The following is a 19627-nucleotide window of genomic DNA, read 5'->3' as shown; positions in this document are numbered from 1 at the left end:
GAGACCATTTATCTAGAACATGACAATCATATGAGCGATGCAGGTATTTTCACAATCACATAATCATGCTCCTACTAAAAGATTTTTTTTTTTGCTTCACCCTCAGAAATGAGCTCGGATCATTCTCGGCCTTTCTTTTTAACGAACAAAAAATCTACTAAAAGCCCCAAATTTTGGTCGCTGGGCTTTTATGTCTCCTGCATTTTGCGGCGAAATTTTGACTTTTGTTTTGAGTAAGGCGAGACGAACCAAAAATACTTTTTCAGAACTTTCGTTTCTCGTTTTCCATCTTTGACAGCGGGTTCTTATTTTTTTCTGCTCTTTTAAGTTTTGGTATGTTGTGTTTTTCAGATGATTACAATGTTGAGCATGTAAGATGAACAGAATGATTTGCGTTCTCAGAAATGCCAGCCGTCAGTCGCAATGTCTTTTATGCAAGCACACAAAACGCAGACTCTCAAATTCGGTTTCGGTTCTAAGTAAAACGTACAAAACAGACGAATGGACCAACATAACACCAAGGATCATTGCGAAAACTGAAACGAAATTACTATCTAACAAAAACCATCCGTTAAATATTGTTAAACAGAGAATTACTAAGTTTTTTCACCAGAAGTTCGGAGGTTATGCTGGCAGCAGTAGTCCTTTGTTCTCAACTTACGAAGATTTTTCACCGGTCGTGTCAATAGAGCAAAATTTTGACGTGCTGCTGATTGCTGAAGACCACGTGGCAAGATCGAAATCTGATAATTACTACATCAATAAGGTTATAAAAAGAAAATTTAATACTATCTTTATAAATGTTTTTGCCTCACCATTCATAAAGCTTTGGACCACTCATAGAGTTTGGAGAGGATGTTAAGGTTTCACGAAGTTATATGTAAACGCTTAGTATTATTGAACGATGCGCTTTTGAGTTATTCGGAACCCGTTTTTTTTCCTGGAAAAAGCTTGTAGTTGTTGAGTGTTCATTTTTGTGCGGTGCATTTGGCTCTTCTCGGGTCTTTACCGGCCTAATTCGTGAGTTACACATGCCAGAGCAAGTGTTTTGCAACCGAGCATTAGGCTTTCCCACGTCTTAAACTTTGTCCACAGGACTAATCTCTTAGAGGCCTCTGTCATCGGACATCAACAGCAAAAGACATATTTGAATGTCTGCATTTTAAATTCAAAGTTTATTTTTGTCACCTAAAGAACTTATTCGGCTTGAAGATTTTATTCAATGTCATAACATCCTAACCGCCTTACATAGCGTTATTTAAAGGGATTTAAGTTTTTGCATTACGTTTTGTTGACTTCGCTACCGATTCATAAATTTCGTTACAATTCTGGTTCAAGTGAAGTTTTTATAGATCTATTTCCTCGACATTTTTTTTCAAACGGGTTTTTTGGCTTGCTTAATCTGTCTAATCGGTTAATTAGATCTATTTTCTCGACATTTCAAACGGGTTTTTTGGCTTGCTTAATCGGTTAATTATCTAATCGGTCAATATTAACACTAATGGCCTGGATATATTTTCTTACTTTGAGATTTTTCTGAGATTTTTGAATATTCAATCAATTCTGATTGGCTGAAAATAAGCCAAAATAAGATTCAAGCATTCGGTCCCTCCAGCATGAGGGACGCGACCAAACTGACGCATGATTGATTAACAGTCTCAAAAAGGCGCTCAGTTTTGGCCATGCTTCCCCATTTAAGAAAATTATCAAGCGATTTGTCAACAAAGCAATCAGCTTCAAAAGCACAACAGTGCAAACTAGGTCTAGGACAACAAGCCGACAGGACTTCAAGCCGAAGGGACTTCAGGCCGAAAATTGAACTTTACAAGTACCTCGAATCGCCATTTTTTTCATCTGTAAAACGTTGCTTTTCAAAAATTAAGGCATGTTCAGTCCATAATAAGCGTTACTCATGACAATGAATCACTTGGGATTGGCATCCGTTAATAATATCAGCCGGTTTTTGAAATGCATAAATTATAAACAAGAAAATTGCCTTCAACATTGCTTTAGTTCTTTCTTTCCTAAACATCTATTAGAGGCTCAAATGTTTTGGAAAAGCCAAAAACTGGTAAAGAAAGATCATGAAATTGAGAAACTCTCAAAAAAGTGCCCAAGATAATCAAATTTCATGACTTAATAAAAAAAATTTCGGCTCGAATTCCCTAGTTTTACAATTCGGGTTGAAGTTCCGTCGGCTTGGTGTCCGGCACCTGTCTAAATTAGCGGCAAAACAAGGATATAAGCGCTCAATAATACTGGTGCCGAATGGAAGAGCAGCGGAGCAAGTATTCGCTTATTGCCAACGCCGCGTTTGAAGTTGGCTTTCTGACTTGATAATTGTTTTGAGTCTGCTAAAAGATTGGTCTGCTAAAAAACTGGTCTGCTAAAATTCCTAGCGCCCACAATTCGAGCAACTCACTCGTTCTCTATTTATTATCTCTATTAATTAAAATTATTTGGCCAAATTACTAAAATTACTCGGATTCCCCTGAAACAAAAACCGAATGCGCCAAAACTTCGAATTAATCATTTCTCTGAAAATTGATTGATTTTCTCATTAATTGTTGTTGAATTTCTGATTGTTGTATGATTCGGGTTCATTTTCTTAGCTTTAATATTGTCCAATTGTATCTGCAAGTTTTCAAGTTAGTATAGAATCCACCTGTATAATAAGTTCAACGAACCGCGCTTCGAAAAATTCAAACTTTTCTACCGTTTTCTTTAAATTTCTTCTAAGCTCGAGATTTTGCGCGAAATTATTTTAATGATCTAGTCGATTGAACAGCCGACATGTCCTTAATATAAGTTCTCCCCTCTTCCGGGAAGTTGTTATGATTGAGTCCTTGAATTTTAAATTACGAAGGTAGCTCAATTTGCAAGATCTAAGTAGACCCCAGGGCAAGACTTAAGATCAGGTAAAATCTAAAACTGTTTTGACCAAGCTTATTGAAAGTTTTCCCTCGGTAGTAGACGTTTCTATACGAATTTATTTAAAAGCTCCAGGGAGGATTTTGGTACAAGAGACCAAATCCACGTATTTTGAGTTATTGATTTATTCTTTTATAGATATCTAACTTTTCAGGAACCATAGGGGGATGAATGCTCAACAAGCTGTGGAATTTTTTTTCAGACAACGATTTGATGATATCTTTCAGGTGGTAAAATTACAATAGTGTCCTTTTTGGAACATTGAATTGTCTAAGCAATAGCGAATGCAGCGTTTTTTTTCTAAATGGCTGTTTTTGCAGAGTGAAATCTATGCGTGACAAGTTTTCAGATAAGCAGTATAAAAAGGCCTTGAAAAACGATTTTTTTCCTCCAATTTTGTATATTTAGAGAATTCCAAAAGGCTGGAACTGACTCAATTAATCACCTTTCTAGTACAATTTTTGCATGCAAAAGATGAGTTTTCAGACAAAGTGGGTCACCTAAAAAATGAAAATCGCCCGCAAAAATTGCTCAGAAATGACAGATTGCTCTTTTTGTAAGAGTCGATGAACGTGATTCAGACTCTTATGTAGGTCCTGATAGTTTTTTAGGCCTTTTTCAAGAAAAGCCTTAAATTTTGTTCAGGCTGTTTTCTCGGTTTGCTTTTTGATCTGGCTCTTTCTCAAGTTCAGTTCATTTTCTTTGTAGAAAGGACATAATCAATTCATTTTCTTTGTCGAAAGGAAGGTTAACTCCACTATCGAACTCGGTGATCAACTTCTAATTTCGAAAATGTATTTTTATAATCAGATCCCCAGCTAAATAAAAAACATGTATTGATCCAGTTTTCTCTAATTGGTTAAATTTATTGATCCAGTTCTCTCTAATCGAAAAAGAGTCAATCATAAATTGTTCAGAAATTCGAAGAATTTTAAGACCATCTACAGAGAGCTGCATAAAGTTGGAACAGACAAATAATTAAAAAGAGCAAATTATCTATTTCCAATTTTTCAGACAGGAATTATGATTCAAGGTCACCTCAAACTCAAATTTGGATGCAAAAATATCTCTAAATCGGCAGATTGCTCTTTTTAATTATTTCTGTTAGTTCCATTTTTTTTTGTTTTTAATTATATAGTTAATGCCAAACTGTTGTCAATGTCGGTTACCATGTGTAGTTATTTCGGTCAACAACTATTGCATTTCAGATTAATTAGTTTTTTCGGAAACAGTTTTTTCGAGGCAGAAATCAGTAAAAAGTTGAAATTCGACGTCAACATGAAATTCGACGTCAACGTTCAGTTTCGTTGATCAAAAAGATTTGGCGCACAATTTGGCATTAACTAAATGTTTTCTTCTTAAGTTGAGAGTTCAACAATTTGATTGGACAACGTCTTTAAGTTCTGAAATAACTCTTACGCTTACCTCGAGACAGCAAAATAGCGTTGAAATAACAGCCAAGTATAGCTTTTAACAATTTTTTTGACAACGTATTTTTTATCTGAAATAATTCTGGCCTTCAAAAGCCATCAAAATATAACTTAGAGGTTTCGCGTTTGCCTTCTTGTCGACATTTTTTGTATTTTTTGCTTTGAAAAATTATATATTCCATCGCAAATTGATGTTGGAAGAAAATGTTTTTTCAATTGTGCTCTTGAACTGAGGCAAAATATATTTCTTCGAACAAGCGCGTCATTTTGCATTGCTCTTTTGTCAGTTCAAATGCAGTTTTGAAAATTCGATTGCAGTTTTAACGCCATTTCGTTGTCTCAAGTTAACAGTTATTTTAAAAAGTTAAGACGTTGCTCCATAAATTTGTTAAAAGCTATATTTAAAGTTGTATTGCAATTGTCACCAGAGCAAGGTCAAATGATTGCGTTTTTTCAGAAACGTCTATTTTTTTGAATCATGTGAAAAAAATTGTGAGAGATTGAGTTCATCAATTGTCTGCAACTTCTCCGAGCCAAAGTCAAACAACTGAAACACCGAAAAAAAGCAAAAGCGAATTTTGAGAGAATTATTAGAAGCTGCAAAAAGTTGGATTAGATAGAATTAGTTTACAGAGCAAATGACCTCTTTCACACATTTTTTGCATGCAAAAGCTTATTTGTAGACTAAAAGTATATCTCAAGGTCACCTAAAAATTCAACTTCGCATTCAAAGTTTGCTGAAAGTTGGCAGATTGCTCTTTTTAATTATTTCTGTCTGTTCCAACTTTTTGCAACTTATTATATAGTTAATGCCAAATTGTTGTCAATATCCTTTTCGGTCAACAAATCTGAACGAAGTTAATTAACCTAAAACCGCTCATTTTGACGTTTTATTTCTGTTTTTCAATGATTTCCCCCTCGTAAAAACCGTGTTCAGAAAACTAATAAACCCAAAATGGTATCGTTTTTGACCAATTTAATTGCTGAAGTTCACTGATGTTGCCAACAATTTGACATTGACTGTATTATAGAGAGCTGCAAAAAGTTCGGACAGACAAAAATAATTAAAAAGAGCAAATGACCTTTTTCAGACATTTTTTTCAGACAGAAAGTATGTCTCAATGTCACCTAAAAATTTAAATTTGCATGCAAAAACTGCTCAAAATTGGCAGATTGCTCTTATTAATTATTTCTGTCTGTCCGAACTTTTTGCAACTCTCTATATATGTAAGCTATAATTAGTAGCAAAAAGTTCGGACAGACACAATTAATTGAAATGAGCAATCAGTGCTTTTCGATGCTTTTTACATGCAAAATCTGAAGCCGAACAACCTTGAAATTTTTGTCAGATCAAATTCAAATTGCGAGATTGTCGATTATCCGATGATTATGCTAGCCTAATTTTTAAATACTGCTATGAGCATCCAGAATTTACTATAAAACATTTCGACGCTTCGGATGCAATTGCCCGCCGTGGTTATAGGTTTTGAGCGAAACTCTGCTTTATAATTTTTCGACGTTATGTTTATTTCAGTTTTAGTTTCCGTTGATGTCTAGACAGTTGCTCTTTTTTCTTTTTAATTATTTCTGTCTGTCCGAACTTTTTGCAACTCTCTATATTATGTATTTTTTGAAGATTTGTTTATCAGCGGTTGTTCGTGTTTGATTTTTGATAGTTTTCTAGTTTAGTTATCTCGTTTTTTCTTGAGATCATTTTCCTCAAGTTATTTGTCACTTTTTTGCTTCTTTAAGCTAATTGAATTTTCATCCTATTGCATTGTGGAAGCCTTCGTGAGACAATAGTGTCATTTGTTTAAGGACTGGGTTCTGCGAGCGCACACTTCGGCTCATCAGTCAGAACTGATCAGAGCAGGACTTCCTGCTTTCCTTGTGTTTGGCGATGTCTACAGACGAGACGAGATCGACTCCAGTCACTTTCCGGTCTTTCATCAGTGCGAGGGAGTGAGATTGTTCACCAAGTACCAGTTGTTTCCGAACTCGGATCCAATTTCAATACAAGTTCAGATTAACTCTAGTAGTGGATCGATGGATGGCATGCATTCGATTCAGCAGCCGCAACTATTTACATCGCATGAGCGAACAGTGAGTGTTCTGCTGTCATACTTAATTAATCTTCCAGAAACTGATGTAGATTTTTTCAAAAGTGCCTAAAATGGTAGTTAAGGTAGGGCGAAAACTCGAAACAAGCGACAATTATTGATGAATGTTTTAAGTAACCCTCTGAGGTTGCTTAGAACTTCATACAAAAAGTAACAAAGATAGAGTTTAAGTTCTAAAATGATGCTGTCTTCAAAAATATATTCTTTCAAAAAACAACATGACCACTCAAGTACTTTACTCAGACGAAGTATCAAAAATGATGCTGTCTTCAAAAATATATTTTCTTTCAAAAAACAACATGACCACTCAAGTACTTTACTCAGACGAAGTATCAAAAATGATAGAGTGAGTGATTGTATACTCGTACTTCTGCTATCTCTATTGCCAGAAATAATTTGTATGGTTTGAACTGCTCAGAGCGAGTACCAAGAGACTCTGACAATGGAGACCTCGAAGATGCTGGAGTATGACTTGAAGTCGTGTCTGGAAGACCTGATGAACTACCTGTTCAGTCGTCGGCTGAACTCCAGGTGGAATGAGGTCTACTTCCCCTTCACCCACCCCTCCTGGGAGTTGGAGATAGAACACGAGGGCAAGTGGGTGGAAGTGTTAGGCTGTGGAGTGATCGAGCAGAAAATTGTCGCCGATGCTGGTGAGATATTCAAGTGTTACATATTACTGCATTGGAGTTCATGAGATCAAGATCTAGATGGTGGCGAAATCATTCAACCGGTTGAAATATGACGGCTTTATTTGAACGAGGTGGTCTCTTTGAAGCACTGGGTTAGGCCTCCTGCTGATTAACTGAAAAACAGAAGATTTCAAACTGAAAATCGATGGTCGACAGGAATGCGAACCAATGCTAACACATAGCTATGCTTTTCTTTTTAGGATGTCCAAATCGAGTAGGTTGGGCTTTTGGAATTGGACTGGAACGCATAGCAATTCAAACTTAATTAGATGGTTTCAAACTGAAAATCGAATGGTCGACAGGAATGCGAACCAATGATAACACATAGCAATGCTTTTCTTTTTAGGATGTCCAGATCGAGTAGGTTGGGCTTTTGGAATTGGACTGGAACGCATAGCAATTCAAACTTAATTAGATGGTTTCAAACTGAAAATCGAATGGTCGACAGGAATGCGAACCAATGATAACACATAACAATGCTTTTCTTTTTAGGATGTCCAGATCGAGTAGGTTGGGCTTTTGGAATTGGACTGGAACGCATAGCAATGCTACTGTACAACATTCCAGACATCAGGCTATTCTGGAGCAAGGATGAAAGGTTCATCAATCAGTTTCAAGTAGCCGATAAAGGAATTGATGAACCTTTCAAGTTCAAGCCATTTTCGAACTACATGCCAATGTATAACGATATCTCGTTTTGGCTCCACAGTTCTGCAAAATTCCACGAAAATGATTTTTACGATCTCGTCAGAAGCATAGGCGGCGACCTTGTGGAAAATGTGAGCTGTTTTGACACGTATATTTGCAACAAAACTGGAAGAACAAGCAAGGCATTCAGGTTGACTTTTCGGCATTTTGAGAAACAGTTGATGCAAGATGACGTAAATCAAATTAAGAAGCAAATTGAAGAGGCTGCTAAAACTGAATTGAAGGTGACTGTAAGATAAAAAATAAAAACAGATTGATTGTAAGATGTTTGAGCTGAAGATAAAATAGAAGTCTAATAAATTGCTTTTAAAATAAAATTTATTAAGTTAGTTATACCACGTTACTATACCACCTGAAGAGGTATAACTATAAATGTTAAACCATTTGAAGAGGTATAACTATAAATGTTATAACATCTGAGCAGGTGCTCTTTAGATCATAAAACACTTATCTCCTTCTGAAAGCTCGTATCTTTAAAAAGTTATTTAATCAATGAACTGAATGGCTAGTTTCAAAATCAGCGGGATGCACGGCAGCTTATCTCTTCATGGAGGAACCGAATGATGAAAATATTAAGTTCGCTTAAGAATCAGGCATATTACAGAAGTTATTTATTATAAATGCACAATTTTGGTAGCGCCGATTCGAAGGCCTGTTAGCAGGTGCCATTTGAGAGCAATTTGGAGAATCAGAATCCACATTTTTGTTTTTATCCGATTGAAGTCTAAAGTTTTTTTTGCAACTTGACTTCGTGTTATTTTTTGAATTCAAGTTTCAATATATAGGTCTTACTGATTTATTTTTTCACGAAAAAATTTTAACTTTGCTAATGCTCAATTTTGATTTTATTTTGCGGTTTGAATTTTCCAAGTTCAGTTTACTTATATTGGTAGGAAGGCAAACTCCACTATTGAACATCAAAAAAGTAGAGGCCATGAAAAATATGCAACATCTGATTTCGAAAATGGAAATTAATTATCAGATTTCCCAGCGAAGTAAAAACTTAACGTTTTAAGACAATTTTAACAGAAGAGTGTCCATCATAATTTGCTCTTTAATTTCAAAGAGCCTTACGGTTATCTATTTTTTTTGCTTGAAGTTCAAAAAGTGAAGGCTCTTGAAAAAAAACAAGTCAGTCAGTTTTTTTTTTTTTTTGTTTACTTGCGTTCATTACTCTTTTTCAACTGTTAGTTGAATGTTTTTTTTTCGAAATCCAATAAATGCTTTGCAATTTGCTAGCATATGTTATCTGAACTTAGTGGTCGCTAGTTTAAAGCAATAAAAAATTTCCCAGATAATTTATGGTTCCGACCATTTGAAAAATGAGGAGGAACGGTGTCTTAGTTTTTTTTTGTTTTTAAAAACTTATTTTTTAATTTCTGCTGGCAGCAAAAAAATCTTAGGTCTGATCATATAATTTTAAACAAATTTTTTTCTCCGAAAGCAACGGTTATCAGTTGCTATAAAAGCAGATAGAGTTCAGGCCAAGTTGATATAAAAATTGAAAAATAAAAAAAAATTCTAAAAAATTGAAGCAAGCAAAAATAAAATTGCAATTTTTGTTGTCAAATTTCTTGTTTGTCCCCAAAGAATGTGATTAATTGAGTGAAAAAGGGAGAAAGAGCGGTAACTATATCTAAAGAAACGTTAAAATGACAATGCTGTATGGTGAATACATAGATGGACTCAACAGGTAAAGATTTGATTTAAAATTTTCTTTGTGACTCAGATTCTAAACATGGTCATGAAAATTGTCTCAAAGTAGAAAAAGTCAAACTTCAAAGTCGGAATATGATCAACTTTCAGAATAAATAGACTAAGTTTTTCGAGAAGCTTACCACTCAATTTGAATTCCACTAATTTTTAAACGTTATATTTTTTATTGTTTCCTAAGCTGTAGTTGCCGCTCCAAATTTAATTTTTTAGTATAATTCAAGTTGAGAGGTAAATTTTGGTCTAACGTATTGCAGAAATTGAAAAGACTCAGATCAATTTTTTTCTGACTTTGTGGCAATTTTAATGATTTTTTTCTGAATCTGAGTCAAGACAAAGAGAATTTGAATAATACTTTACATTTGACCCTTAATAGGATTTTTTAAGTTCGCAAAAATTGGCTATGAAAAAAAAACGTTTTCGGAACAAGGAAAAAAATTTTCAGCCAATTTGAAGCGTCAAGACTGGAAGTTACTTTTTTTCATCACGAGTTTTTGTGAAATAAGTCACAAAATTTTTTTAACAAAATCATATGTTGAACGAAAAATTTGAGGGGTAGCAAATTTTTGGGCCCATAAGATGGGGCTGTATATAAAAGGCAAAGACTATTTTATGACATAATTGAAGTGTTAATTTTAGATGAAAATTTTGACAATATAAGTAGACAGAGTCAGATATTTAAATGCAATTGCAAGACAGAGTCAGATATTTAAAGACAATGTTGGCTTAAGGTTTTCGGTGGGGCGACTACATTTGTTTATAAAGCCTCCCGCATTGGAATTCCATGAATAAAAATCGATTATAATTGAGTTTCTTTGTCAGTGTCTACAAAAGGGAAAACAAATCGATTTTAATCAATTAAGATGAATTATAATATTACTAATTTTCGAGGCAACAAAATCCTTTTTTCATCCATTATAATCGATTTTTTTTCACTTTTGTGGACACTGACAGTGAAACTAAATTATAATCGATTTTTTTCTACTTTACTGAGATGCCGAATTTCAACGCGCATAGTTTTTTTACGTTTTAAACTAAAGTTGGTTACGTTGGTTACTTGTTGTTCAATTTAATTTTTTTTCTGCCTAACTTTGATATTTTTGTTAGTTTTTATGTTACCCAAAAACTGAGTTTTGTTCCTTTCAACAATTTTACTAAACTTGGGGGAAGGGGGTAAAGTTGGAGGTGGACTAGTCCCACTTCCATACCCCCCCTAGCGTTTACCCTTTTACAACAAGCCCCCCTCTCCCCGCGGGGTTCAGTGGGGGGGGGGGGGGGTGTCAGACGGTGGGATTCAGTTGGGGGGTTCATGTGGGGAAGGGGTGCTGGGTTAATGGTGGGGGGGGGGGGTTGTTCACAGGTGTAGTGAGATTGAAGGGGAGCAAAGGGGCAAATGTTAGGGGGGAGAGCTTCACGGAATCTTTTTGCAATTTGAGTTTAGGTTTAGAAATGGGGGTTAGGCCGTAGCAAATTTTCCGCATAACTCACTTGATAAATGCAGAAAATCCTGCAAAATTTTGCACGACGCGTGGAACAAAAATAAAAAGGAAAGAAAATCCATTTTAATGTGATTTCCTACTTATTATAAAATCCATTATATTGGATTCCAAATAAATTATAATGCATTTTGTTTTGACATTTTTGTTTTAAATCCATTTTTAGTCCAATTTTGTTGTCTGAACGTAACATGGGAGTCGATTATATTTACAACATTTTAGACCACAAAAATCAATTTAATCGATTTGTTTTCACTTTTCTTAAATGCGGGCTATGCTATACACAGGGGTGGATTTAGGGCGGGGCTGGGGGGTGGGCGGACCCCCTCCCCCCTAAGGGATTCGACCCCCTGCCGACCCAAAGGGTCCCCCCTTTGATACTTTTTAATAAATCCATTTCTGGCGGACCGACACTAAAATTTTTAGTAAGACGCCTTTGGCGCCAATATATACCAAGTTTGAGGGGGAGCGCGCGCCAAAAAAAACGCGATTTTTCTGTCAACATTTTTCAAAAAGTGCCCAAAAACTGCTTTTTTGACTGTTTTTTTTTCAAAAGTTTGCCTGCGGCGCAGAAAATTTAGTCAAAATCCATTTAGCCAAAATAGGGACATAACAGTGCATTGGGAGAGCTCGAAAAATCAATTTGGTCGACCTAAAAAAAAGGTCGTCAAAATTTTCGAAAATTTTTTGAAAGTCCGCCCCCCCCCACCCTCGAGAAAATCCTAGATCCGCCCCTGACTATACATACATATAAAGACTATGAATTTGTGTTCTGGTAGCAAGATCGCAACATTTTGAAGCGACTGCAATGGCCGCTATTTGCCGTTGATTTACTGTTTGAACATTTTTGCGTGTATTTGAAATTACACCTCATAAGATGAATCAGTAACGGCAATACTTTTTTTAAAAAGTAACATTCTTCAAAAAAAACGTTTTTTTATCTAGTTTAGTTACAGATGTTTGTTTAATCGCAGCGCTTTGACCCGCGACTCAGTGTTGGGATTAATCAGTTAAACATTGATAGGACTAAGCCGTGAGCTAAAAATTAAGTGCTTTTTCCTTGAACAAAGTTGCGCGATTAGACAAAAAAAATTGTACTTCTTCCGCAGTTTCTAATGTATTATCTCATGGAGGGCGGTAAAGTCATCAGCGCTAAGTATTTTTAGTTCGTTTTAAGTAAGTTCCAATTCCTGCATCAGTTTCACAATAAGCAAAAAATCACTAACAAAAAATCAATTAATTAATTGCTATACATTAATCGCCTTTTAATAATTGTTATTTATCAATTTTGAAAAGCTAAATTTGCAAACAACATGCATTATTCTTCATACATTTAATAAAAAAGTACTAAAAGTTCTCCATAGTCAAGAATCTTATAGAGCCCAACCCAGTCGTATTGTTTCTCAAGGGTCAAGGTAAGAGCCATTTCTGATAGTGAAACTCCTTTCAAGTACACACATGGGACATTGTTGTCCGTAACAGTTTCCATCATCATCATCATCATGATCCTCACATACACATCTACAGCAGGGATCATTAGACTGTCTGTAATACGGTGTCTTAGTGAGCCTTGACCGGAAAAAGTAGTCTTGACTGTTTGTGTTGTATTCTGGGTAATAACCATTGAGCAAATTGGAGTTGTTGGAAAAAGCATGATTGCGCAAATTATAGTCATCTTCGCAAGTACAGATCCCGTTTTGGTGGTCAGTATGATGTGCTGATGTTCGATACGTGCTATGATACAAGTTGCCATTTTGATAAGTATTTGTAGCTTTTGTGCTCTGTAAATTGAAGTCATTTAAGCGCGGGTTGGAGTCAGCGTGCATTGGTCTTCCAGGAACTGTCAGATTCTCCGAATTGAATGAGCGATTAGCTGCAAAAGTTGTTGCAGAATCGTAGCATTGACAAGTCAAATTGTCGTGATCTAAATTGTCCCGGGATAGTTTGAACTCTGACAATGTATAAACAGGCTCCGAAGGAATTCTTGGAGACGCATCAAGTCCAACGCGGTTTCCAGTCTTTTGGTCCAGTAAAGCTTTATTTGCGGAGATTTTTAAATTCCGTATGCTGTTTGCCAAATTCAGTTGAGAGGTTCGGCAATTCTCTGAATCACAATCGCTGTTACTTGAGTTGAGCAGATTCGGATAAAGTGCCTGGTATCTTGCAGTCATGGGATTCGTACTGCTTCGAATTCCGTTTCTCGGCAACGAACTGAACCTTCTCGTTTCGTCAACATCAGTTTCAGTTCTCTGTCGGCTTATAAATGTATTTCTGACACTTGAAGTTGCTGATATTGAAATTATGTTGCTTCTCGGTTTTCTCTCACTTGGAGAATACCGTTTGGGCGTTCCGGGAGGCGAAATTTGGTCCGCTGCTGTAAGCAACCCGTTGGTTTCGCCAAGAGCCTTGCTGCATTTCATTTCCAAGTCTTCAATCGTGGGGTCATTTTGAACTCCAGGAAGATATCTATACTCAATCAAATACATGCTGTCACCTTCTCTAGATTGATTTTGACTGTTACTGTCTGAAAACTGAGGTGCCAACTGAGAACTGTTCAAATTTTCATCAACAAAAGTTTGAGTCTCTTTCGTTTTTCTGAACTCTCTATTGATTGGAGATAGAGCCCGAAAATCTGTTTGGTTCTGTGTGCCTGAAGAGTAGCTTGGTCTAAAGTCGTGGTTATAATCGTATTTTGGCTCGTTGTTATTACGAACGTTAACATCAATGTTCAAGTTGATTTGCTGCGGTTGAGTTTGTGAAGACACGCTTTCAACAGGGGTTGAATTGAGATCAATTTGCGAGCTTCTTTCAGTTGTTTCTGGTCTCTGTTTTGAATTTGTCAAAAATCTGGATGGAAAATTAGAAGGCCCTGCTTGCAATGTGTTTTTCTGCGAGTTGTCTGGCGAACTTGTTCTTACTGTGTCTTCGAACGGTCGCTGGTATGGAATATTTGGGTATTCCGTTACAGAGGTGGGATAACCATAGTTTGAAGTGTTTGGGACAGTCCAACCGTAAGTTGGAGTGTGTGGGTTATTTCTCTCCTCTAAGTAATCGGCTAAAAACGAAACTCAATTCAATGATGATTCGAAAAACTGACCGAAAAATTTTATTGCTGCTTGAAGCAGAATGAATGCAATTAATGGGAGATTGCGTCCAACACTGAATGTTCAAATGATTGAGCACATATTGAGTAAAAGCTCCGAACATGTGAAAAACTCTTATTACTTCTGGAAAAAGCCAATAACTTTATTTTTCTCCGTCATATCTTTTTTTCTTCATAAAACACACGTTTTCAGTATGTTTCCGTGCCTTATTTGAAAAATTAGTGCAATTTGAATCATTAGTGCAATATCTGAAAAACTAGTGCAATATTTGAAACACTAGTGCAGTATTCAACTATTGCACTACTGTTTCAAATTTTGCACTAGTTGTTCAAATGTGAAATTGAAACACTGGTGCAATATTTTTTTTCCTAGAACTATCAACTAAAACAAATTTCAAAGTAAAAATCACGTGAGAGCGTTAATTTTTTTTTCACATGTAGGCATTTTATTAAACTTTTTCACATGCTTCTCATTCCAGATAAGCAACAGCCGGTATTGCATTTCGAATTTTGTTCACATCTCAACATTGCGTGTCTAGATTTATTTACAAATATTCTCGATTTAAAATCTAGCTGTTGCTACTATACAGTGAGTCATCGTTTATTACAGATCGGGACAGCACAACAGTGCCGAGAAAAATTAGTTCAACAGTGCCAAAAATGAAAACTTTGTTCAACATTGCCAAAACTTTGAACAAACTTGAACATATAAAGTGCGGCAATCAAAAATTAAACGGTGATCGATTACAATCCTAAGTGACAATTTGATATTTTGAGCAAAAAAATTTGCAACTTAGACGTTTTGGCGCAAAAATAATTGTTAAATTTGCAATTGCAGACATTTTGGCGCCAAAATTGGATGTTTTCTTTGTTAATTAGCGTCAATAATTTAGGGTTAAATTAGTCTGAAATTTTCCCGCCTTTTTTGGCACTGTTGTACTTCGGCACTGCTGAGTGACTCTTTATAGTTCTAATCAAGATTAAGCAGTACAGAGCTGTTTTAAATTATCCGGACAAAATGAACAAAACTTGAATTTTCAAACACGTTTTTCTCAATTTGGGCTAAGCTTAGACAAAAAGTGAAGAGCACAAAAGTAGCTTAGAGTTTCATCAGAATTTATATGGTGCAATTTTTCTCCGATATTCTCGACCAAATTTTTACCCCAAAAATGGGTCATTTTCAAAAATTAATCAAAAATTACGCTGAAGCTATTTTGTTAAATGATGAGAAATATATATCACAAGAAGCCTCTTACACAGCCCAACAAAGTTCCAGAAAAGTTAAATCTCCAAAATCTGAATAAATTGTTACAAATTTGTATTTAAGCAAAGATTTTGGGCTTTATATAGTAAAAATCACATTTCTTGACTATCAAGCAAAAATAATTTCTCTTATACATGCTTTTGGATATTTAACCCTCCTAGCACTTTGTTGGGCTGTGTAAAAAGCTTCTCGTGATATACATTCCTCATCAATTAACAAACTAGTTTCAGCGTAATTTTTGATTAATTGAAAAAATCCAAAATGACCCATTTTTGGGTTAAATTTTGGTTGAACTTTCGTTCTCTTCAATTTTTGTCTTATCTTAACCTAAATTGAGAAAAACCCGTTTGAAAATTTAAGTTTTGTTTGTTTTGTCCGGATAATTTAAATCAGCATTTAACTTTCGCAACTAGTGAATGAATTCACTATCAGAGGGCCGCCAGGCTCGAGGATAGTGAATGAATTTCCCCTTTGCGTGAAAAAAAAACAGTTTTCGAGAATGCTTTAGTCATCTAAAATGTTGTGTGTTCCTGTTTATTTTTATACATGCAAAAACAGTTGTTTTCTCTATTTAAAACATGTTTTCCAACTACCTCTACAGCTCTTTTGCAGGCGTACAATTTCAGAATTTCTTCACGCCGGTTGAACGCGCGCAGTAGATTAACTAGTCTAGTTCATACCACAAATTTCACCTACTGATTTTAATAAATAGCCTATTTGCATCCTTAGATAAGAGTGAATAAATCGGACTTATCTCATAGTAACTATCAATAAAAAAGGACACTTAAATTTTTCCAGACGATGAAGCAGAAAAGAACCATATGCACTTTCTTTCTGTTTCCTGCAAAATTTCAAATTCCTCAATAGGGTTTGCTGGAGTAGTTCAATTTTTCCCCGTCACTTGACGAGATTTCAGGCGTCGTCGTTTGGTCATTTTTCATGTCAGGAAAAGCCATTAGAAAATGAACACTTTCAGTTAATCAAACAAAACTGTCTTTGATTTTAATGACAATGGAAAATTAAATTGAGGCTGTGTTTCAAACTTAAAGACGCCAGGAATTCAATTTGATAATGAGATAAGACTAGCTAAGATCGTATAGCTAAGATTAAATAGTATCAGTTTAGGGAACGCAAATATAGCTCACAGAAAATTGACGTGACAAAAAGAAATGCGTATACTGTCAGTTGCTTTTAAGTTGATCAGTTTTTTATTTTAATTTTATTATGTTGTTTTCAATTATCAAATTGAATTGTTTTCTTTGAAGTCAAGTCATTTAGAAAAACTCATTTTCGAACAAAAAAGATTGGAAGAAGAACTGACATTTTTTTTACTACAGCGCTTATACTACAAAATGGTGGGTTCACTCTGTATAGGAGATGAATTGCCCGACATTCTTTTGTTCATGAACAGTTTCGACAATTCAGTTAAACTCAGGTTAGGAAATTCGCAATCTAATTGAAATTCCCATGCCCTTGTGGTAAAAAAGTTTCAGCCTCTAAAAACCACCAACTCAACTGTTAATAACTTTTTTAGAATTGACAAATTTCCCACCATTAGCAATGTGGGGGTGGGGAGGGGTGTAGTTATTAAGTGTAAGTGTATACTATGATTTCCTCGCATTGCTTTTATTCAAAATTCGAAATGATTTTTGTTGTCTGGGTGCTCATCAATGAACGTCGTCTAAAAAATTGAGGCTAGGTCTTTTATTAGACCGAGCGTTTACCAGACCGACCTTTTACCAGACCGCAATGCAATAATTCAAAAAAAGTTTAAATTAGTGGAAAACTCGAAAAGAAAGAGGCCAAAACAAACAAAACTTTGCTGAGAAACCGTGAAATCATTGTCTTTAACCAGAAACAGCGGCGTCATTTTAGCTGTTAACCAAAAATGTAGAGGAATGAAAAAAAATTCGAACAGACAGAAATAATTAAAACGAGCAATCTTACATTTTTGAGTAATTTTTGCATGCGAATTTGAATTCTCAGGTGACTTTGAGACATACTTATTGTCAGAAAAAATTGATTTTACATGCTAAAAGTGTCTGAAAAGTGATTTGACTGTCATTGTTTTGTCTGTCAAAAGTCTTTGCTACTAATTATAGTTAATGCCAAATTAATGGCAATATCGGTGACCTTGAGCAGTTTAATCGGTCAAAAACTATAGCATTGTAGGTTAATTAGTTTTTTGGAAACCGTTTTTACGTGTGAAAATCAGTAATAAGATGAAGTTCGACGTCAAAATGGGCAGTTTTATGCTAGCTGACATGGTTCAGATTCGTTATTCGAAAAGATATTGCCAACAAACAATTTGGCTTTATTTTTAATTCTGCCCTTTAAGCTAAAAGCGTTTTTTCGAAATTGTTCTCTGAAGTTCTGCGTTTGCCTTATTGTCGGTTTTTCTGTTTTTTTTTTGTCTGAACAATTGCATGGCAAATTATGGTTGAAGGGAAAATATTTGAAGATATGACCTTTGCAGTTCATCAAAAATAGATTAGTTCAAATGCAACGCTGAAAATTTGGTTACAATTTTTACGCCACTTCACTGTCTCATGTCAGAATTAATTCATAAGTTTGAGACTTTGTACAATAGATTTGTTGAAAACTAAAAAGTTCGCGCTAAATTTTAATTTGTAGTCTTCAGTTCAGCGAAGATGATAAGAAGAGTTTACAATCCAAACTGAGTTAATTTTGTTTTTGTTTTTGCGACCCTATTTTGCGTTTTTTCACGTGGTACTACTAATGCTGCCGAAATCGGTCAGGCGCCTTTGGTAGACCTGAAGCTAGAGGTCAAGTGAGAGTCTTCGCACACTATCTTAGCTGTAATTTTTTTTTCAAAAAGATATTTTAAGTAATTTTTGTAACTTAAAGTGGTTCTAAAAGACTAGAGGTAACGTAAAAACGTAGAGAACGTACAGAAAAAAGTTTGAAATACGATTTTGCTTTGCCATCAGTCTCAGGCTTGCTAGGGAAATATCAACAATTAGAAGCTTATAAAATTCAAACAAGTACTATGAGTTTTTCGATTGAAGTTTTCGGATAACTTTGTAAATACTCTGGCATCGAGTTCATTTAGGCCAAAATTGTTTGTAGAAAACTGTTCGAAGACAAAGATGAGGCCCTTTTGCTTGGGGTGCCGGGTGCGTTTTCGCCCGTGTGTCACAAAGATCACGTGCCCACTTTTGTGGAACACTTTGATGAGTTCAGGGCCAAAGGGGTGCAGTTGATTGGAGTGCTGTCTGTCAACGACGGATTTGTGATGACTGCGTGGCAGAAGTCACTCAAGTTATGTATTGTTTCATCTTTACAATTGAGTAGTTCAAAATCAATTGAGAGGGAGAGAAATAAAGCATCTAATTTAAACAGAGTTTAACTGACAATCAATTACGATTTTAGCGGCGATTTAAGAGCGGATTTAGGGGAGAACCTTGGCTAAAATTTCACGACATCGTTTTATTAAGTCGACAGTGGACCAGCCCTTAACTTTTCTGGCAAAGTACACTAAATTGGAGGGGTAAGGTAGCGCCAAAAAACTTGGGGAAAAAATCCAGGATCCGCCCTTGATTATGATGGCGGCTAATACTTTGCTTTATTGTATGACTTACTTCGGCTACTACTGCACAAAAACTGCAGATCAAGCTTTCAGACAACAAAAAATCAGTGTTTACATTGCAGCAGCCAACTAATTTGAAACCGAGCAACCTAAAAGAACCATACTTTCAGGCCCAGGGCAAGTTGGTGATGCTGTCGGACCCCAAATCTAAACTGATCACGATGTACCCCGACTTGAGTGACGATGTACTGGGCCCTGTGTTTGTTACGGAGAGACAGTGTGCCCGCTTTGTGGCCAGGGTTCAAAGAGGAGTCGTCATCAACATGGCGGTGGAAAAAAAGTACATAGAGTCAAAATTGACCAATGCGACCGAAATTCTCAAATGGTACCAGTGAAAAAATGAAGAGAGAGTTGGAACGAACTTTGTCATACTTCATTTGCGCTATGTTTTCATGTTAGCTATCATCATGGAGCTAGTCAGGGGCGGATCTAGGATTTTCTGGAGGGGAGGCGGATTTTCAAAAAAGTTTTGAAAGTTTTGACCTTTTTTTTAGATCGACCAAATTGATTTTCTGAGCTCTCCTAAAGCACGAAAAAGACGCTGTTTTGGCCAAAATTTT

At 35.7% G+C, this 19627-nt stretch overlaps 2 protein-coding genes across 2 annotated transcripts in view; one reads left to right on the top strand and one right to left on the bottom strand.

The window, feature by feature from the left end:
- The first annotated feature begins 346 nt into the window (after positions 1–346).
- Positions 347–8167, top strand: LOC134847763 (phenylalanine--tRNA ligase, mitochondrial-like). Its single transcript, XM_063864971.1, has 4 exons — positions 347–766; positions 6180–6464; positions 6900–7134; positions 7666–8167. Exons 1-4 carry the CDS (start codon positions 377–379, stop codon positions 8118–8120), a joined length of 1365 nt encoding a protein of 454 aa, XP_063721041.1. The 5' UTR covers positions 347–376; the 3' UTR covers positions 8121–8167.
- Positions 8168–12308: 4141 nt separating this feature from the next.
- Positions 12309–19627, bottom strand: part of LOC134848313 (uncharacterized) — a 28671-nt gene continuing 21352 nt past the window's right edge. The window contains exon 8 of the mRNA XM_063865711.1: positions 12309–14145. Coding sequence (XP_063721781.1) covers positions 12494–14145 — 1652 coding nt within the window. The 3' untranslated portion in view covers positions 12309–12493. The remainder of the gene's footprint in view (positions 14146–19627) is intronic.

This window comes from Symsagittifera roscoffensis, chromosome 6 (assembly GCF_963678635.1).
Source record: "Symsagittifera roscoffensis chromosome 6, txSymRosc1.1, whole genome shotgun sequence".
NCBI lineage: Eukaryota > Metazoa > Xenacoelomorpha > Acoela > Convolutidae > Symsagittifera > Symsagittifera roscoffensis.
The sequence above is the reverse complement of the archived record's forward strand: the minus strand, read 5'-3'. Positions and strand labels throughout refer to the sequence as shown.